General features: G+C 41.0%; 1 protein-coding gene across 2 annotated transcripts in view; it reads left to right on the plus strand.

The window, feature by feature from the left end:
* The window catches only part of LOC138761507 (breakpoint cluster region protein), a 294540-nt gene that overhangs the window by 260491 nt on the left and 11409 nt on the right, over positions 1–22640 (plus strand). For both annotated transcript variants that reach the window (XR_011356352.1, XM_069933745.1), the window contains exons 20-21: positions 2315–2449; positions 13283–13388. Coding sequence is in view for 1 of the 2 variants with exons in the window: in XM_069933745.1 (XP_069789846.1) it covers positions 2315–2449; positions 13283–13388 (241 nt within the window). In the remaining variant the exon portion in view is untranslated. The remainder of the gene's footprint in view (positions 1–2314; positions 2450–13282; positions 13389–22640) is intronic.

Below are 22640 nucleotides of genomic sequence, written 5' to 3' on the forward strand. Positions count from 1 at the left end.
TCATTCTGCTACCATCAGGGAAAAGGTACAGGAGCCTGAAGATGAGGACTCAGCGGGACAAGAACAGCTTCTTCCCCTCTGCCATCAGATTCCAGAATGAATAATGAACCACAGACACTACCTCATTTTGTCTTTTTTTTTTGCGCTATTTTATTTGTTTTGAAATGTAGCTTATAGAGATGTTTACAGTATCAGTATCCTCCTGATACTGCAAGAGATTAATTGGCTTAACTGCTCTCTTTCTCTTTACATAACTATAGAAGCTTTTGCATCAGGTTTTATGTTCCCTGAAAGTCCCCTCACATACTCAATTTTCTGCCCTTCTGTTAGATCCTTTGACTTTTGCAGAAGCTTAAAAGCCTGAATACACCTGTGCAATTGTCTGATCTCAGAAGTTAAGCAGGCTCAGGCTGGTCAATACTTGGAAAGGAGACTGCCTAGGAACACCAGGTGCTGTAGGTTTTTGTGAGGGGCGGTGGACAAAGTAGCGACTCCCTGTCTGCCTTATGGTCCACAAAAGTTAAAGAATTTCATCTATGTTACATTCTAAATGTAGTATTACATGACAATAATGGAACCTTTACCGTTACTTTTAATTCTGAATTTCTCCCAGTCCTCAGGTTTTCATCTCATTGATGTCATCTCAACTAATATCCTTAAAATTGTGTTAACTTCCTCTTTAATAATACTGGACAACAATTTTTTTTTTAAAAGGTTTGCTTCATGAAATAAAAATTGAGGATTACAATAGACAACTTCAAACTGAACACAAAGATAATTTCAGATTTGTTGTATCATGTAGAAAGTTGGAGAAACATGAAATTAACTTTTATTGAATTTAGCATGTTTAAATGCATAATAATGATGACACAAGCTGTCTGGGTGACTGCACATTTTCCACAACAAATGTGAGGAGCCCAGGGTTTATCTTTGTCAGCAATTTTACAACCGAAGTAGAGCTCATAGGCTTTCTTAATAAGAGCAGTCATGCTGCATATTTGAGCATTGAGCATATTCTCGCCACAAATGCAACAGGATGTCGCGCAGCTGTTGGATATTGACGAGACATTTCTGCTGTATCGAATCTCTCTGAAGATAATAAATGCACACACTATGCTATTGGCTGAAGAATATGTGCATCAACATCCATTCAATCTATATCAATGTCATGCATAGGATCTGTTTTTGTGAGCTGCTTTTATGCCTTGCTGCATCGATCCTGTCTAAACATGCCCAGGCCTAAGACAACATTTGCATAGCATTTACACTGAGTGCATGCCTAGGCATGCTTGGAATGACCAAAACAGCTTATTTGGTGGACATTTGCTTGTAGACTTAAAATTGGTACATGATCAGAAAATTGTATGGTGACTTTTAAGATCAGCAGCTCAAAATCCATACAAAACACCCTAAAGTGTTCAGAAGCAAAATCTTCATTGCCCATTGTTAGCAGTGCTACTCACCTCCTTTACATTTCAAACCTTCCTAGATGTTGAGTGCCCTGTCACCCTGGAGCCATGTCTCAGTCTTAGCTCCGATACATCGTTCCCATGAATCCCCTAACTGCAAGTCTCCAGCACCCGCAACCTGTATGGGTCCTTCAGTCGCTGAGCCCTGTTACCATGAGTCCCCCACCCGCAGCCTGTATGGGTCCTTCAGCCGCTGAGCCCCTGTTCCCATGAGTCCCCCACCCGCAGCCTGTATGGGTCCTTTAGCTGCTGAACCCCTGTTACCATGAGTCCCCCACCTGCAACCTTTATGGATCCTACAGTCACTGAGCCCCTGTTAGTCTCCCACCTGGATACTTCCGCCGTTGAGTGCCTGTCCCATGAGTCCCCCACCCGCAACGTGTAAGGGTCCTTCAGCCGCTGAGCCTCTGTTACCATTCTGTTTATATAAATGTAATTTTTTTATGTTTTTATCTCTTCTCAAATTATTTATCCATTGAGATTAGTTATCTTTATCTGTGAGCAGAACCTCTTCAGAGTATTTTCCATGTTCAGTTCATTTTTTTTAAGACATACAGCATGGTAGCAGGCCTTTCTGCTCCATGAGCCCATGCCACCCATTTAACCTACAACATATGTTTTTAAGGGTTGGAGGCACCTGGAAGAAACCTGTGTAGATATGGGAAGAAAGTATGAACTCCTTACAGTCAGTGTCAGATTCAAACCCGAGTCCCTGGCGCTGTAATAGTGCTGTGCTAACCGCGCCGCCCCATGTTTCTTTGTTCCCATTTCTGTGTTCAGTTGATGCACTCACATTCATATTATTTAATTATCTTAACTTTATTAAACTCTGTCATGTATTACAGATAACAAAGATGTCTCTGTGATGATGAGTGAAATGGATGTTAATGCCATCGCAGGAACATTAAAACTTTATTTCCGAGAGCTGCCTGAGCCTCTCTTCACAGATGAATTGTACCCGAACTTCGCTGAGGGAATTGGTAAGTCAGAAGGAATGCTTCCCTCTTGTCTAAGAACAACTGATCTGACAAAGTTGCCCATTTTGGTTGATAAAGGGTAAAGTCAGAACGTGGTTGGTGTATAGCACAGGAAAAGCCCTTCAGGGTATAAGCAGTGAAGGCAGCTGGTTAAATGACCATGACAAAGAAGAGCTGTAAAATATGACTGACAAATAATGTTAAGGAAAGTTCCAGGGAATTCCTGAACGTTTTCAGAACAAGAGGATAACCAGGAAAAGAGTAGAGCGCGTTTTGGATCAAAGGGTCATTCTGCATGTGGAGTCAGAGAACACGGAGAAGAGCACTGAGTATTTTTGAAGTTCAAGTTTATTGTTGCACATTAAAGATGCAGTGATCGAGGTTACTTTGTGAGCAAGACCAGTTAGACATCTCCTACGTAGTACAAGTAAGATGTAGTTCAGAGTTACAGAGGGAGAGAGAGCTGTTGGGAAAGAGTATAAAGGCAACATCATTTTACAATTTTGTGGTTCATTCAGGAGTCTGATAATGGCAGGAAAGAAACTGTCCTTGGTGGCACATGATCTCACATGTGAATTTACTTTCTGATGGGAGGAGGGTGAAGAGAGTATGGCCACAGAGGGATGAATCTTTTAACATGTTGGCTGCTTTTCCGAGCAGCAGGAGGTATAAATGGGAATCGATGAAAGAGAGGGTTGTGTGTGATTTTCTGAGGCATGTTCATGACCCACTGCAGTTTCTTATAGTCTTGGGTGGAGCAGTTCCTGTTCCTCACAGAGATGCACCATGGCAGGATGTTTTTAATGACGCACTAGTAGAAATAGGTGATGTGCCAAGTTTTATCGGGTTTCTGATGAAGTAGAGGCATTGATTCGCTTTCTTGGCCATCGCATCATTGTGAGTTGGCCGGGCAGATCAATGGAGATGTTTACCCCAGGAACTTAAAGCTGTCGATTATCTCCACTCCAGCACTGTTGATGCGGAACGTGAAGTGAGCTGTGCCCCTCCTGTGGAAGTCTACAACGGGTCCTTGGTGTTGTTGATATTGAGGTTGTTGACCTGGCATCAAACTACTAGTCCCTGTATCTCCCTACTATATTGTGACTCATCATTATTTGAGATCCTGCTTGTGGTGGCGTTATCCATGAATTTACAGTTGCGTTTGACCTCGCAATTGTGAGTGCTCATGGAGTATGGTAGAGGACAGATTACACAGTCGTGTGGTGCCCCAGTGTGGAGGAGGTGCTGTTACCAATCCTCGCCGATTGTGGCCTGTGGGATCCAATCACAGAGGGCAGTAGTGAGGCCAAGGTTATGTAGCTTGGGATGAGTTGTTTGGTACTGTTGTGTTGAAGTGGGTGCTGTAATCGATGAATGATGTAGCTGTCCTTGTCCAGGTGTCCCAGGGCTGGGGCCAGGGAATTGACATTTGCTCTGGACCTGTTTCACTGGTAGGTGAACTAGAATGAGACGAGGGTGACTGGAAGGCTGCAGTTCATGTGAGACATGACCAGCCATTAGAAGCAGGGGAAGAATATTGTACTTAGAGAATTGTGAAATTCCAGAGCCATGTTAAGGTGGTGTTAGATGAGTTAGTGGACATGAATGTACATAAATTCCAAGGACTGAAGTATGGCAGGCTGCAAAGGATGAGGCTACTGGTGTTCTGACAGACAATTTAAAAACTTTACCAGCCCTAGATGACCGGAAGACAGCTCCTGCAAGAAGGATCAGCCAGGTAATTGCAGTGACTGGGGTAACTTCACCTCAGTGTCAGGAAATCATTGAAAGGATTGATCTCCACATGGAATGGTAAGGACTGAGCAGGAACAATGGCATCAGACATTCCACTATTTGATTAATGAGGTTTTTCAGAGGTAACTAAATATATTGATATAAGTGGGCAGAATGTATGATTCGCCTGCACTTCAGTATGGTCTTTTACAACATTGAAGACTGGTCCAAGAAGTTACAATCCATGAAATTGAAGAAAAGGTGGCAAATTGGTTCCAAAATTGGCATGTGATGTGTGTCAGGTAGGTTTTGTGATTGGAAACTCATGACACAGAAATCAGTCCTGGGAACTGTGCAGTTTGTTAAGTGCATAGTTGGGCAGGTAAAACAGATATGTGAAACAAGAAAGTCTGCAGATACTGGGGTCAAGTGAAACACAAATGTGCTGGAAAAACTCTGCAGCTGCAACACACAAAAGTACCAAACAACTGCTGAGTTTCTCTAGCATTTTCAGGTAAAATGGGTAAACTTTGATAATTTATTTTGGCCAAGAGCCTGATGGAGAAAGTGGATGAGCATGGGGTGTGGATCAGTGCAGATCAATGGGATGTTGTCGCCATAACAGAAACATGGTGAAAGGAGCTCCACCAAGATCATCCTGAATCAGTTGCTGCAGAGATGGATCAGAGATCAATCCATAGGACAAGAGTGGTAGAGAATATCACTGGAGTCTCCCCTACCCCATAGATGTGACCTACTGGGATCATTATTTGAAGAGGGCTCGCAAAATCATTGAGGGCCCCTTCCACCCTGCACACGGCATCTTTCAGCTGCTCCCATCGGGGAAGAGATACAGGAGGATCGGAGCCAGCACCACCAGGCTGGGGAAACAGCTTCTTCCCACGGGCAGTGAGAACGACCAAAGGAACTACTCACACTAACCAACTGAGGCTCTCATATTCAGAAAACAATATTTATTTGTATATTAGAATACTTCTCCTGTATATGTACTGTTTGTCTGTATGTGTGTTATGTCTGGTTGTTTGTCTGAATGTTTTGCATCGATGACCGGAGAATGCTGTTTTGTTGGTTTGTACTTATGCAATCAGATGATGATAAATTTGATTTGACTGCCAGATCGGTGTTCCAGGGGACTGTAGTTACAGGTGTGATGAGTGGGTGGGGGGAGGAGGGGTGGTTGGTTGAAGAAGATATTACATTTACCTTTAAAGAGGATATTACTGGAGGACTATCACAAGAGACAGTGTGGATAGGAATCCAGGACCAAAAAGGAGGCTATGTACTATTGGTCAGCCATTCTTGATCTTTTTTTTGCTATGGCCCCCTTAGGACTCAGCTCAAAGTTTATGAGCCCCCTTCCCTGTGAAGCAGTCAAGTTTAATTGGTTTCTTCTGTTCTCTCTAACTGACTGCATAAAATACATAAAAATATTTTATAATTTCAGTCCGTGACTCCCCTTAAATGTGCTGTGGCCCTGCTGAGGATGGTTACTATAGATGACCAGACAGTCACCAGGAGCTGGAGGATCAAATATAGTACATAGAGAGATTGCTACGGTCTGTTAAAAACGGCATAGCAGTTATTGTAGATGGTTTCAACTTCCCTAACATGATGGGAATACCTGGTGAACTTTATACATGTTAAATTCTTTGCACAGTATAAGAATTTCCTGCATCGAGAAAACTTGGAAGAGGGAAAAGTGAGATTAGACTGTGAATCAAAGAACTTTTCTAAACTTACATATACACGTGCGCTTAGAATTAGAAGGGGGTTAAGTTAAGTTAATAGTAATAAGTTAAAGTTTGATCCTGTTTTCATGTTTGAAGATAATTAAAAACAACTTTTGTTTAAGTAAATACTTTTCTTGGTAAATGTCTATTGCTGCTGGGTTTTGGGATCCTTAACAAGAGACGGAATCTATTAACATTTGGATGACCGGAGGAAAATTAAGGAGAGCATGCATGGGAAATTGTGTCTCATGAACTTGACATTATCAAGGTAAGGGTGTAGTCAGGTAGGGCAATAGTGATAGAAGACTCAGTTGTTTGAGGGAGCGGGGAGGGAGGGTGGTGGACAGGAGATTCTGTGACTGCAGAAGAGACGCTGGGATTGAGTGTTGCCTCAAGAAGCCAAGGTGAATGATGTCACTGAGCAGTTGGAGGACATTCTCAAGGGGGAGGGTGAACAGCTGAGGTCATTGCACACATTGGTACAAATGGAGTGAGGTCCTGCACAATGAGTAAGAGGTTGAGAAGCAGGATCTCAAGGCTAGTGATCACATGGTAGATTGACTAGATGAAATTGTGGCTGAGGATATGGTTCAGGAGAGAGGGATTCAAGTTTTTGGATAATTGAGATCTCTTCTAGGGGAGAAGCAACCTGTTCAAGAGGGACGCATCGCACTTGAGCCAGAGAGGGGCCAAATTCCAGGCAGGCAGGTTTGAGAGTCCTACACAGGAAGGTTTAAATTTGATTGTCAGGGGAGGGAGGCTGGTGAGATCCTACGCAGGACAGAGGCAGGTGAGAGGTTAGATGTTGGTATGGGGCCTGATGAGAGAAAGTTTAGTGGGCAGGAGAAAGGCAGGGAGAGAGAAGGGACTGTTGATTTAAATTGCACTTATTTCAAAGTTAAAGGCTTGTCAAGTAAGGTGGATGAACTTGGGGCATGAATAAGCACAGGTGACTGAGATGTGGTTGCCACTATGGAAACCTGGTTAAGAGAGGGGCAGGACTGGCAGCTCAAGATTGAAGGGTACAGAGAATCGGAGGTGGAGATAAAGGAGATTCAAAGGTGGGGGTGAGAGAAGAGCGTTGTTTTTTATCTTTTGTTCATTGTAATGAAGCAACATGGTTAAAAGGCTTGAAACCTGCACTGCCTAATTACACCCAATTAACCTACATTTTGAAGGGTTGGGGAAACTGGAGCATCTAGAGACAATCTACGCAGGTCTCGGGGAGAGCATACAAAGTCCTTACCGACAGCATCGGATTCATTCCTAGTTGCCAGCACTTGTACTAGCCACTGCACTAACCATGCCACCCAGGAGGATATCGCGGTAGTGGTCAGAGTTGACATTACAGACAGATCGAATAGCAAGACTATGTGAAGAACAAAAAGGCATGATCACCTTGTTGGCCCCCAGATAGAAGAACATGTATCCCAGGAGAGTGCTGCTGGCTGTAGCTCAAATAAGAATGATATAGTGGGGGATTTTAACTTCCCAAATATTAACTGGGAAAGTCAGAGTCTGAAAGTTTTAGATGGGGTGCAATTTGTCAAATGTGTTCAGGAAAGCCTCCTCTGGTAATATGTAGAGGGTCCCACAAGGGACAGGGTGGGAATTGATCTAGACTTGGGAAATTGGGAGGGTGTGGATGAAGTGATTGTGGATAAACCTTGGGCGACCAGAGTCCATTGTTCTATTTCGTTTAAGAAAGGTATGGAAAAAGACAGGGCATGACCACAAGTTAAAATTCAGAACTGGGGCAAAGCCGACTTTGTAGATTTGAGATAAGAATTCACTGAACTTAATTGGAACAGGTTGTTTGAAGGAAGATGAACATTGGGAAAATGAAGTGTTTTTAACTCCTGGACAAGAGTCCAGGACATGCACGTTCCTGTTGGAGTGAAGGGTCTGACATGCATGCGCAGAGAAGCTTGGATGATGAGGGAAATTCAGGGTCTGGTCAAAAGTAGGAGGAGGCATGGTACCATTATAAGCATCTGGGATTAAGTGTCTACCTGAGGAGTTTTTGGAAACTGAGGAGCAACCTAAAATCAGAAATCAGGAAGATATAAAGGGGTCACGAGATAGCTCTGGTAGATACAAATCGGACAATCCTGAGATTTTACAGGGAAAAAGGGTAACCCTACAAAAAAATTGGAGCTCTCAGAAATGAATGCAGTCAACTCCAGTGGAGCCACAGGAGATGGGCAAGTACCTCAATGAGTACTTATCCGTTTTTACTGTGGAGAAAGACACGTGGACTGGGGAACTTGGCAGTCAATGGCAGTGTCCTGACAACAGTCATTATAGTTGGGGAGGTGATGATGTTCCTGATGCATATGAAGGTAGACAAATCTCCTGGGCCTGAGCAGATATATTTAACTACACTGTAGGAAGCTAGAGAGGAATTGCAGGTGCCCTGGCTGAGATTTTTGAGTGGTCATTAAGCATAGACAAGATGTCAGAAAACTGGAGGATGGCAAATGTTGAGGGTCTATTCAAGAAGGGCTGAAGGGAAAAGCCTGGGAACTACAGGCCAGTGAATCAAACATCTGTAGTTGGTTAAGTTACTCAGGAGCATTGTGAGGAAAAGTTACACTGTACATAGACTTGATAGACAAGGGCTGATTAGGAGTACTCAGCACAGTTTTGTAAGTGGGAGGTCCTTTCTCATGAATCTGATTGTTTTTTAAGGATGTGACCAAGAAGATTAACAAGGGCAGAGCTATGGATGTAATATATAATGCCCTCCATAATGTTTTGGGCAAAGACACTTTTTTTCCTTTATTTGCCCCTGTGCTCAACAGTTTTAAATTTGTAATCAAACAGTTCACATGTAATTAAAGTCCACATTCCAAATTATATTCAAGGTTATTTGTATGCATTTTTGTTTGACCAGCACCTTTATACAGAGTCCACTCACTTTAGGGCACCATAATGTTTGGGGCATTTGACTTCACAGGTGTGTGTGAGAACTCAGGTATGTTTAATTGCTTCGTTGGTCCAGGGATAAGAGAGTTAGGCTTGCTTCTAAGCTTTTGATCACCTTTGGAGCCTGTAGATGCCATTTTTCAACATGAGGACCAGAGTTAAGGCAATGAAAGTCAAATAAGCCATTAAAACAGTAAGAGACATCATCCAAACCCTAGGATTTCCAAAATCAACAGTTGGAACATCATTAAGAAGAAAGAGCATTCAACATGGACACGTTGGGTCTGTGGACCTATTTTCTATGCTGTGGGACTCCATGACATTGGCATGTGAATGTACGATGTTTGAAAACTAATTTTGTTGATGACATTAAAATTGGTGCTTTTTTAGTGAGGAGGACAGACAAGCGACAGAATATTGAATGGCTAATGTTAGTCAGAGCAATGGCAGATGGTACTTGATCCTGATAAAGTGCACCCAGAGTCGTACAGTTATAGAGCATGGAAACAGGCCCTTTGACCAGACCATCCATGGTGATCAGATTGCCTGTCTGAGCTCATCCCCTTTGTCTGCATTTTGCCAATATCCCTCTCTACCTTCTCTGACCAAATGTCTTTTAGATGTTATAATTGTACCTGCCTCTGCCACCTCCTTTGGCAGCTCATTCCACCCCACCTTTTGTAAGAAAATTTCCCTAAGCTCCCTTCTCAATCATTTCCCTCTGCAGTTTGAGACTGCCCTCCCTTGGGAAAAAGACGATGATCACTCTTCTTGCCTGTGCACCCTCAGGATTTTATAACCATCTGTATTTCTCACCTGTCTATGCTCCAGGGAAAATACTCTTGGCTTATCCAGTCTCTTCTTACAATTTAATAACGTCCTTCCTGTAGCTGGGTGAACAGAATTCCAAATGTGGCCTCACCAACAGCATCATGATACACTGACTCCTACTCTGAGTGCCCTGACCAATGAAGGCAAGCGTGCCAAACACCTGTTTTACCACCATGTCCACGTGTCAGGGGTCTTTCTAAAGACCACATTATCTCCAATTCCCTCATCCACCCACTTGCTCACCTCTTCAAAAATATCCAATCAACTTATTCAGACATAATCTCTTCTTAATACTGGCCGTCCTTGATTAATTCCTGTCTCCCAGGTCCTGACCCTCAGAACTATTTTTTTTTAACCACTGATGTTAGACTCACTACCCTCTAATTATACTGGACAATAAATTTTTTCAAAAGGTTTCCTTCCTGAAAATAAATTTGGGATTATGATAAAGAACTTCAAGATGAACACAAAGATAATTTCAGATTTGCAGTATCACATAGGAGGTTGGAAAACATGATCCTTTTGTCCTTGTGCCATATCATTGGGGCTGGAAACAGCATTGACTTCTGAGTACCTCTGAGCCAAGCTCTAAGATTGACTACATGTTGCACAACAAATATGAGGAGCCTAGGGTTTATCTTAGTCACCAATTTTACAACCGAAGTAGAGCTCATAGGCTTTCTTAATAAGTGCAGTCATGCTGCATCTTTGAGCCTTAAGCATATACTCACCACAAATGTAACAGAATGTATCACAGCTGTTGGACATTTGTAAGACATTTCTGCTGTATTGAATCTATCTGAAGATAAGTGCTATTATTAAATACACTCACTATGCTATTGCCTGATAAGCATCAACATGCATTCAGTCTATTATCAATGTAATTCACAGTGTCTGTATATGTGAGCTGCTTTTATAGCCTGTCTGCATCTCTCCTGACCAAGCAGGCCCAGGCCTAAGACAACATTTGCATAGAACCTGTCCTGAGTGCATACCCAGGCATGCTTGGACTGACCAAAACAGCTTGTTTTGTGGACAGTATACTAGTAGAGTTAAAATATGACAGGAAATTTTTTAAAAGTTACATGATAGGAAATTGTTACAGTGATTTTTGTGATCCGTGGCCCAAAATCCATAAAATACACCCATTATTCCACAACTGTGGGAGACTGGTGGTATATCTCTCACAAAGTGATTGCCACTTGTTTTCAAGCTTCACACACATTCCCTTTGTTGAAGAACTTTTAAGAAATCCTCCGACTTTACTGTGTTTATGGATTCCTTGACTGATATTGCAATGCCACCATCTCTTTAAAATCCCTTCCCTGTCATGCTTGAAGATTCTATACCCTGGAATGATGAATTTCCAGTCCAATTGATCTTTTGACTACACCTCCATAAAATCAATAATATCATGTTCTTTAATTCACATCATGTTCTACCTGCACACTGTAGAATTTTGGAGTCATGAGGCTTCTCAATAAAATTGAAGTCATCCACTTTGGAATTGAAAATATAGATGGGGCTATTTTTAAAAAATTGAAAGATTGCAGCATGCTGTTGTGCAGAGGGACTTGGGATTGCTTGTAGTCAAGTCAAGTTTATTGTCATCTGATTACGTGCAATGCGATGAAACAGTATTCTCTGGTCCTCGGTGCAACACATGCAGTCACACAATCAGGCATGGCACACATACAGACAAATAATACATATGCAGGACAAATGTTATATCTATATAAATAAATAAATATTGATTTGTACAAATGGACAGTTAGTGTGAGCAGTTCCTTTGATCATTCAGTATTCTCACTGCCCCTGGGAAGAAGCTGCTCCTCAACCTGGTGGTGCTAGCTCCAATACTCCTATATCTCTTCCTCAACGGGAGCAGCTGAAAGATGCTGTGTGCAGAGTGGAAGGGGTCCTCCATGATTTTGTACGTTTGCTGCAGACAACAACCCTGGTAGATCAGGTTGATGGGGGGAGAGAAACTGCAGTGATCCTCTCTGCCACTCTTAGGGTCCTGTGGATTGACCTCCAATGCATTTCTCTGCAGCAACTGTACCACACTGTGATGCAGCCGGCCAGGACGCTCTCAACAGAGCTCCTGTAGAAGGTTGACATAATGGTGGCCAGTTGCCTTGCCCGCTTCAATCACCTCAGGAAAAGTAGTCGCTGTTTGCACTTTCCTGACAAGTGAGGAGATGTTGAGTGTCCACGATAGGTCACTAGTTAAGTACTTCAGTCATTGAGTTGCAGGAAGTTAGCTTGAAGATGCAACAGGTAATCAAAAAGGCAAATGGGGTGTTTGCTTTCATTGATGGAGGGATTTAATTTAAGAGCAGGGAAGTTCAGCTGTACTTGGAGTACTGTGTGCATTCTTGTCTCCTTACTGAAAAGGATGTACTGTCTTTGGAGATGGTGCAGAGGAGGTTCACCAAATTAATTCCAGCGATGAGGGGATTAGTCTGTGAGGAGAGATTGAGTAGCCTCCTTAGAATTTAGAAAAATGAGGGGAACTTATAGAGATAGGTAAAATTATGAAAAGAATAGATAAGGTCAAAACAGGGAGTTTGTTTCCATTGACACGTGAAGAACTGGGGGAACATAGCATCAAGACCTGGAGGAGTAGAGATAAGGAGGGACTGCTTCTCCCAAAATGGAGTAAGTCTGTGGAATTCTTTTCTCAATAAGGCTTCACTGAATATATTTAAGACTTTTTAAGAATTCATGGTTATGGGGAACAAGCAGGTAAAAGGAGTCCATGGCCAGATCAGCTATAAGCTTATTGGAGTTAAATGAGATAATTTGTAGATGCTGGGTGTGATGGAAAAACTCAACAGGTCTCGCAGTAGCAACATGACGGGGAGTAACCAATGTTTTGGTTCTGAGCCATTCTTCAGGAATCAGAAGAAAACAGGTAAATGCCTGATTAAAAAGGTGGAGGAAGGGGAGGCACACAGCTCAACAGGTAAGAGGTAGTAAATAGATCCTGGAGGGAGGATAGAAGAGAAATAAGTGGAAAAGTGATGGGGGAGAGGATAACTCTCTAATAGGAGAAGGAAGGGAAGGAGATGGGGAGCTGAAGGGAAGGAGTCAGATAGAGAAAGAGAGAGACTGGGGGAGGGAATGGAAATTGGTGAAGTCAATATTAATGCCATCTGGTTGGAGACTGCCATGAATATAAGGTGTTGTTCCTGCAATTTGCAGGTGGCTTCAGATTGACTGTACATGAGGCCATGAACAGATGTGTCATTGTGGCATTGGTGTGTGGGATTGAAATGGGTGACCACTGGGAAGTCCTTGCTGTTGCAGCATACAGAGCCAAGGTGCTCAACAAAGTGATCTCCTAGTCTGCATCCAGTCTCCTCGATGCAGAGGAGACCTCATTGAGTTAACCAGATGTAGTGAATGACCTCTCCAGATTCACAAGTGAAATGTTGATTCACTTGGAAGGAGTGCTTGGGGCCCTGAATAGTGATGATGGAGGAGGTTTAAGTGCAAGGATAACACTTCCTGCAGGCACAGGGGGAGCATGGGCCAGAAGGCCTGCTCCTGATCCTAGTTCTTATGCTCTATTGTTTTTCACTTTCAGTGTTGTCTGACCCAGTTGCCAAAGAAAGCTGTATGCTGGACCTCCTGCATTCTCTGCCAGAACCCAATTTCACCACTTTCTTGTTCCTGCTGGATCATTTGAAGAGGTGAGTCCAAGCAAATTATCTTTAACCAATGCTTTGTCTACCACACAACCATAGATTCTGGTGCTTACATTGTTCAGTGGCAGAGATTGTGAGTGGAAATAGGAAAGACAAAAGACTGCAGACAATGGGATATGTTGATCGAAATCAGAAAACAGTGATGAGTGCTTCTCACGAAGGGGTGCTGCTGCTTATTAATTAATTAATTACGAATGTTCAACTTGTAACCCCCACCCCTTACAAATAAACAGGGTCTCAAGCCAAAATGCCAACCATTAGTCTACCACCACAGATACTGGTGAACAACTCCAGCAGCTTGCATGGCTCCAGACTCCACCATCTGTGCTTCTTGCAGCTGCGGTTAACTCCGTTTCTTTCTTCATTGGTGCTTCCTGACTTGCTGAGTCCCACTGATTGTTTAGATTTCAGATTCACAGCAGTTGCTTTGCTTTTTCCAAGGCAAAGGTCACGATATTTCAGTGCAGGCGCAATTGTGTCATCTACAAGGTGATCTGCTCATTGGAAACAGGAGCAAGTCATCAGCAACATGATGGAAGATGTCTTTGGGAAGGCTGATGGGAACTCAACATCATCATGTTCACTAAAACGGCCAGTGGAGTTGGTCCCAGATTTGAAAACTTTGCTGCATTTGGGCCTTTGTTTCTAATTGGATTGTGTGAACGTGTTATTGATCTGATCCTCAACATGCTTTTCCTGTTGTTTCTCTTTGGTTTCAAAGTGCTGGGAAACTTGTAGAAGGCTTCATTCCATCTTCTCCACCTTATATGTTTGTAGTGTTTCATTTTTTTTTTGTCTGCCAGTTCTCTTCTTTTTGTTGTATCTTCCTTTATTGCTAATTCTTTTTCTGTATTTGCTATTTCCCTTTCCAGCTGTTCTATTTCCCGATTGTAGTCCTTCTTCATCTTAGTTACATAACTTATTATCTGCCCTCTGATGAACACTTTCATTGCATCCCATAGTATAAACTTATCTTTCACTGATTCCGTATTTATTTCAAAGTACATTTTAATTTGTCACTCAATTAATTCTCTAAAATCCTGTCTTTTAAGTAGCATGGAGTTTAATCTCCATCAATACGTTCTCGGTGGGATGTCCTCCAACTCTATTGCCAATAACGGGTGAGTGATCCGATAACAATCTAGCTTTATATTCCGTTTTCCTAACTCTCCCTTGGATGTGGTCTGACAACAGGAATAGGTCTATCCTTGAGTATGTTTTATTTTTTACCCGAATAATATGAGTATTCCTTCTCCTTTGGGTGTTGTCTCCTCCATATATCCAAAAGTTGCATTTTCTGCATCAATTTAACCATAAAGTTGGTTACTTTGTTCTTTCTGCTAGTCTTTTTTCCAGTCTTATCCATCTTTTGAATCCAAATTAAGGTTAAAGTCCCCTCCTATCAATATATTCCCCTGCGTATCTGCAATCTTCAAAAAGATATCTTGCATAAATTTTTGATCTTCTTCATTGAGCAAATTCCAAAATTCTGAATATTTCTGACATTTTATCATTACATATCTCCCTGCTTGATCTATTATTTCTTCTTCTATTTTGATTGGTACATTTGTATTGATTAATATAGCTACTCCTCTGGCTTTTGAATTATATGATGCTGCCGTTACGTTCCCTACCCAATCTCTCCTTAATTTCTTGTGTTCCACTTCAGTTAGATGTGTTTCTTGCACAAATGCTATATCAATTTTTTCATTCTTTAGTAAATTTAACAGTCTTTTTTTTTGATTTGGTTATGTATTCCTTAAATATTTAAAGTCATATAGTTCAACTTGGCCATTTCATACTTTGTTTACCTTTCCTTTCCATTTCCTCATCACCACCTTTCCTCCTTTTCCATTTCTGTTTTCTTTTTTTGAACACACTGTAAGACAACACTTCTAAAACATAAAATATTTCCACTATTCCCACATTTAAAATTCCCTTAACCCCAAATCCCCCCCCCCTCTCTGAGTTGCCCCTTGTCCCCTGTTGGGCAAACACATCTCCCCTCTCCATTTGGACTGCGAACCCGCTCGCAAGCGTCAACTGATTTCGCAGTGACTGTTATTCTCTCCAACCCAGCCCCCTCCAGAAAAGACTTTTATCTTCACATATAACAAAGCTCACTCTCTTAATTCCCCCTTACTTCCTTTCTTCCCCTTCTTAGTTCTTACTTATACTTTATTCTTCTTCTTTATACGAAGTTTGTCATCATTATTGTTCTTGTTACATCTCTTCATCTCTCTGTCTGTTTTACAGGCGTTCTGCAAATTCTCGTGCTTTCTCCAGATCCGAGAACAATCTGCTTTGCTGCCCCAGGATAACTATTTTAAGCACCGCTGGATATCTTAACATAAATTTATAGTCTTTCTTCCATAGGATCGATTTTGCTGCGTTAAACGTCTTCTTCAGAAGCTCAAAACTTATGTCTGGGTAGAAAAAAATTTTTGACCTTTGTATTCCAGTGGCTTTTTATCTTCTCTTATTTTTTCATTGCCTTCTCCAATATATTTTCTCTTGTCATATATCTCAGGAATTTTACTAGAATGGATCTTGGTTTTTATTGTGGTTGTGGTTTAGGGGCTAATGTTCTGTGTGCCCTTTCTATTTCCATTCCTTCCTGTAATTCTGGCATTCCTAGGACCCTGGGGATCCATTCTTTTATAAATTCTTTCATATCTTTGCCGCCTTCATCTTCCTTAAGGCCCACTATCTTTATATTGTTTCTCCTATTATAGTTTTCCATTATATCCATCTTCTGAGCTAACAGCTCCTGTGTTTCTTTAACTTTTTTTTAATCAGATTCTTCCAATTTTCTTTTTAAGTCGTCCACTTCCATTTCTATGGCTGTTTCTCGTTCTTCCACCTTGTCTACTCTTTTCCCTATTTCTGTCATTACCATCTCTAATCTACTCACTTTTTCTTCTGTACCTTTTATTCTTCTTTTTATTTCATTAAATTCTCGTGTCTGCCATTCTTTTACTGCTTCCATATATTCTTCAAAAAATTTCCTATCTTATGTACAGTCCATTTCCTTTATCTTCTATTTCTCTGTGCAGAGCTTGATGTTCTCCCACCTCTTCCCCTGAGTCCACTTCAGGACCTGTGTCCCCTCCCTCTCTTCCTTGTGTCTGTGTCTCTTCTGACTTTCTTGTTGGGCTGTTTGTCTCAGTTTGCTGGGTATTTTTTTATTATTAATGGTGTCTTGATGTTGGTCCTCTTCCTCTGGGCTGGTCATCTGATGAGTCTCTGATTTCCTTTTTTCATTCTCTTCCCTCTCGTTCCCGTTATTTTCTTTATCTTCCTGCTGGGAGCCCGGTTGTCAGGTCATACTCAGCTGTTCAAGCTGTGGAGTTAAACTCCACAGCTGGTTCCCCCCTCCCGTCGGAGTTGTCTTTGTCATGTGCATCGCGCATGCGCAGTTGCGCACCTCTGTTTGGCTCCGTGAGCCATCCTTGTAGTCCTGCGCTCGGTGGGTTGCGACCCTTCGGGGTTTCCACTGACCTCAGGGAGTGGGCTCCTCTCTCCACAGCGGGTCCCTGCTTCTTCGTACAGGTAAGGCCTTCACCTTTTTCTTCCAATGTCTTTCCTTCTTCTTTTCTTCCCGTTGTTTTTGGCTTTTCTTTCTTTGGTGCCATTTTCTCCACACCTTTATTTTTTATTTGTTGTGTTTTGTGTGTCTGTGGCTTTGCTTTTTCTTTACTTTTTTCCTTCTTTTCTGGAGAGGGCTGGTGTTCTCCTCCTGGCCTCTACTCCATCACGTGACTCCTCTCGACTCTACCATATTGAGTCACAAAAGTTATATAACTTGGAAACTACCTGCCCATGTCAACCATATTACAGCATCCCTCCCACTCTAGTCGCTCTTATCTGCATTTGGCCCATAGCCTTCTAAACCCAGGGATCTGTCCAATTTATTTCATAAACATTACGTAGAACCTACCTCAACTGCTTCCTCCATAGACTCGTGACCCTCGGTGTAAAAAAAAGTTGCCTCTCAGGGTTCCTGCTAAATCTCTTTCCTTTCACCTTATATCTATGTACCCCGCTGGTGACCAATTTCCCCTACTCTGGGCAAAAAACTCTCTGCGTTCACCCAATCTACTCCCCTAAAAAGAGAGGTTCCAGAGGTCAGGACAGCTAGAAAGAGGGTGCAGGAGGCTGAAGAACGGTTACAAAACTTCCTCGAGTCAGCGCATTGAGCGGCGTTCAAGGACTCTGCTGAGAATCTGAGCGAGTACACCGAGTCTGTCGCACACTTTATCAAAACAGCTGTGGACGAGTGTGTCCCTACCAAATCATTCAGGGTTTTCCCCAACCAGAAGCCCGAGATGAACAATGATATCCAGAACCTGCTAAGAGCCAGTTCACTGGCATTTAAGTCCAGAGATCCAGATCATTGCTGCAGGAGCAGATATGACCTGCGGAAAAGCTATCTCCTGGGCAAAGTGGAGATTCCGGATGAAAATGGAAACATCAAGGGACACCCGATAGCTGTGGCAGGGCCTGAACGCCATAACCTGATACAAAACTAAATCTGGTAAAGTAGCAGATGGCAAAGGAACTCAACACCTTCTACGCCTGATTTGATGACAGTTACAGCAAAGAACCACCCCTCTGCACCACCACTCCCCACCCTGTCCATATCTGAGGATGACATGTGTGCTGACTTCAGGAGAGTGAATCTGAGGAAAACATCTGGCCTGGATGGAGTTTCTGGTCGAGTATTAAAAATATCTGCTGATCAACTTACATAGGTATTTACAGATATCTTCAATATCTCACTCCAGCAGGGCGTGGTACCCACCTGTTTCAAACAGGCATCAATCATACCGGTGCCCAAGAAGAGTGCAGTAACCTGGCTTAATAACTATTGACCAGTGACACTTACATCAACAGTAATGAAGTGTTGTGAAGTCACGTGATGGAGTAGTGGCCGGACGGTGAACTCCAGCCCTCTCCAGAAAAATTGAAAAAAATAAAGGAAAGCACAAAGGCACAAAAATAAAAATTAAAGTAAAGTGAATATAAAGGTGGAAAGAAGATGGCGACAAAAAAAGAAAAGTCGAAACCAACGGTAAGAGAGGAAGAGAAGACAACGGAAGAAGAAGGAGAAGGCCTTACCTGTTCGAAGAGGCCTGCGGTGGAGAGAGAAGCCCGCTCCCTCAGGTCGGTAGAAAGTGGACTACAAAAATGGCTCGCTGAGCTGAGTAAAAGTGCGCAACCGCGCATGCAAAAAAACACACCGACGGGAGAGGCGACCATCTGGGGAGTCGATCTCCACAGCCGGCAATGACAGCTACAGAACAGCAGCAGCAAGAGGAGAACATAGAAGACAATGAAAACAAGAAAGAAGAGAAGAAAAAGAAAACAAAGAAATAACAGATGGCCAACCCAGAGGAAGAAGAAGAGGAAGAGTACAGTGAAATGGAAGAAGAAGGGAAAGGCAAGACAATGGATATATTTTCTCTTATTAAAGAATACATAGATTCATTTAAAGAATGGCAAGCACAAGAATTTAGTGATTTAAGAAGAAGAATAAACAGTACAGAAGAGAAAGTGAATAAAATAGATATGACCATATCAGAAATAGGAAAAAGAATGGACAAGGTGGAAGAACGAGAAGCAGCAGTAGAAATGGAGGTAGAGGACTTAAAAAAGAAATTAGAAGAATCTAATAAAAAAGTTAAAGAGACACAAGAGCTGTTAGCTCAGAAAATAGATATAATGGAAAATTATAACAGAAGAAATAATATAAAGATAGTGGGCCTTAAGGAAGATGAAGAAGGCAAGAATATGAGAGAGTTTATAAAAGATTGGATCCCCAGGATCTTAGGATGTCCAGAACTACAGCAAGAAATGGAAATAGAAAGGGCACATAGAGCATTAGCCTTTAAACCACAACCACAACAAAAGCCAAGATCCATTTTAGTAAAATTCTTAAGATATACTACAAGAGAATAGGTACTGGAGAAAACAATGGAGAAAGTAAGAGAGGACAACAAGCCACTGGAGTACAAAGGGCAAGAAATTTTTATTTATCCAGATATAAGTTTTGAACTCCTGAAGAAGAGAAAGGAGTTCAATACAGCAAAGGCGATTTTATGGAAGAAAGGGTATAAATTTATACTAAAGTATCCAGCGGTATTGAAAATATTTATTCCAGGACAGCAAAACAGACTATTCTCGGATCCAGAGGAAGCACGAAAATTTGCAGAACAATTACAAAATAGACTGAGAGATGAAGACATGTAACGAGAGTACAAAAGACTGCGAACTAAAAAGACGTGTGTATAGGACTATATATATATATAATACATATATTACATAAGTGTATGTGCATTTAAAAGAAAATATATAGTGTATAGAGAAGAATTAATGAGGGGAAAAAAGGGGAAGAGAGGAGTAAAGAGGGAATTTAGAGAGTGACCTTTGTTGTATATAAAAATTGAAATCTTTTCTGGGGGGGGGCTGGGTATGGAGAAATTACGGTCACTGCAAAATCAGTTGACGCTTGCGAGTGAATTCGCAAATCCAAATGGAGAGGGGAGATGTGGTTGCCCGACAAGGGATAATGGGCAACTCAGGAAGGGGAGGGGACAATGGGGTTAAAGAAATATTAGGTAGGAGAATAAGGGGAATGTTTGATGTGTTAAAAATGTTGTCTTATAAACTGTTCAAAGAAAGAAAGCAGAAATGGATGAGAAGGAAAGGTGATGATGAGGAAACGGAAGGGAAAGATAAAGTATAAAATGGCTACATTAAACTATATGACTTTAAATATTAATGGAATACATAACCAAATCAAAAGGAAGAAACTGCTAAATTTACTGAAAAAAAGAAAAAATTGATATTGCATTTGTGCAAGAAACACACTTAACTGAAGTGGAGCACAAGAAATTAAAGAGAGATTGGATAGGACATGTAACGGCAGCGTCATATAACTCAAAAGCTAGAGGAGTGGTTATATTAATCAGTAAAAATGTACCAATTAAAATAGAAGAGGAAATAATAGATCCAGCAGGGAGCTATGCAATGATAAAATGTCAGATATATTCAGAGTTTTGGAATTTACTTAATATATATTCGTCTAATGAAGAAGATCAAAAATTTATGCAGGATATTTTTCTGAAGATAGCAGATACGCAAGGGAATATATTAATAGGAGGGGATTTCAATCTCAATTTGGATTCAAACATAGATAAAACCAGGAAAAAATTAACAGAAAGAATAAAGTAACCAAATTTATAATTAAATCGATGCAAGAAATGCAACTTTTGCATATATGGAGGAAACAACACCCAAAGGAAAAGGAATATTCATGTTATTCGGCTAGACATAAAACATATTCAAGAATAGATTTATTCCTGTTATCAGCTTGTATACAAGATAGAGTTAGGAAAACAGAATATAAAGCTAGAATATTATCGGACCATTCACCCTTGATATTGACAATAGAGTTAGAGGATATCCCTCCAAAAATGTATAGATGGAGATTAAACTCCATGCTACTTAAAAGGCAGGATTTTAGAGAATTCATAGAAAGACAAATTAAAATGTATTTTGAAATAAATACGGAATCAGTGAAGGATAAGTTTATATTATGGGATGCAATGAAAGCGTTCATCAGAGGGCAAATAAGTTACGTAACTAAGATGAAGAAGGATTACAATCAGGAAACAGAACAGTTGGAAAAGGAAATAGCAGATATAGAGAAAGAATTAGCAAGGAAGGAAGACACTACTAAAAGAAGGGAATTGGTAGATAAAAAAATAAAATATGAAACATTTCAAACATATAAGGTGGAGAAAAATATAATGAAGACAAAGCAGAAATATTACGAACTAGGGGAAAAAACGCACAAAATTCTAGCGTGGCAGCTTAAGACAGAACAAACTAAAAGAATGGTATTGGCATCAAGGAAAAAAGACAAACAGATCACATATAATCCAACGGAAATTAATGAAAATTTCAGAGAATTCTACGAACAATTATACCAAACTGAAAACGAAGGGAAAGAAGGCAAAATAGATGAATTCTTAACTAAAATTGAACTACCGAAATTACAAACAGAGGAACAAAATAAATTAATAGAACCATTTGAAATAGTAGAAATACAAGAGACAATAAAAAATCTGCCGAATAATAAAACACCAGGAGAGGATGGTCTCCCAATAGAATTCTATAAAACATTTAAAGATTTATTAATTTCTCCTCCCCTCCTGGAAGTAATCAACCAGATTGATAAAACACAAAGCTTACCAGATTCATGCAAAACAGCAATAATTACAGTAATACCAAAGGCAGGGAAAGATCCACTTGCACCAGCATCATATCGACCAATATCTCTACTTAACGCAGATTACAAGATAATAGCTAAATTATTAGCAAACAGATTAGCTGATTATGTACCAAAAATAGTAAGTCTAGACCAAACTGGATTCATAAAAAAAAGACGAACAACAGATAATATTTGTAAGTTTATTAACTTAATTCATGCAGTCGAAGGAAATAAAACTCCAACAGTAGCGGTTGCTTTAGACGCAGAGAGGGCCTTCGACAGAGTAGAATGGAATTATTTATTCAAGGTACTACAAAAATTTAGTTTACCAGAGAAATATATTAATTGGATTAAAGCATTATATAAGGGGCCATTGGCAAGAGTGACAGTAAATGGATATGTATCAAAACATTTTAACTTGAGCAGATCAACAAGACAGGGATGCCCACTATCGCCCTTATTGTTCCCGTTAGCCATAGAACCACTTGCAGAACTGATAAGAACAGAAAATAAAATAAAAGGGATAAAAATAAAAGGCAAGGAATACAAAATCAGTTTATTTGCAGATGATGTTATAGTATACCTAACGGAACCAGAAACATCAATAAAAGAATTACATAAGAAATTGAAGGAGTATGGAGAAGTGTCGGGATACAAGATTAATGCAAATAAAAGTGAAGCAATGCCAACAGTAATGAAGTGTTTTGAAAAGCTGATGATGAACCACATCAAGCTCCTGTCTGAGTGGTAACATGGATACATTCCACCTATTGCGGCAACAGGTCTACAGTAGATGCCATCTCACTGGCCCTACTCAAAGCTCTGGAACATCTGGACAGTAAAGATGCATTCATCAGGATTTAACATCATCATCCCCTCAAAACTGATCAAACTCCAAGACCTGGGACTGAACACCTCACGGTGTAAATGGATCCTGGATGTCCTCATCTCCAGACCAC

Source organism: Narcine bancroftii, chromosome 4 (genome assembly GCF_036971445.1).
Source record: "Narcine bancroftii isolate sNarBan1 chromosome 4, sNarBan1.hap1, whole genome shotgun sequence".
NCBI classification, from domain to species: domain Eukaryota; kingdom Metazoa; phylum Chordata; class Chondrichthyes; order Torpediniformes; family Narcinidae; genus Narcine; species Narcine bancroftii.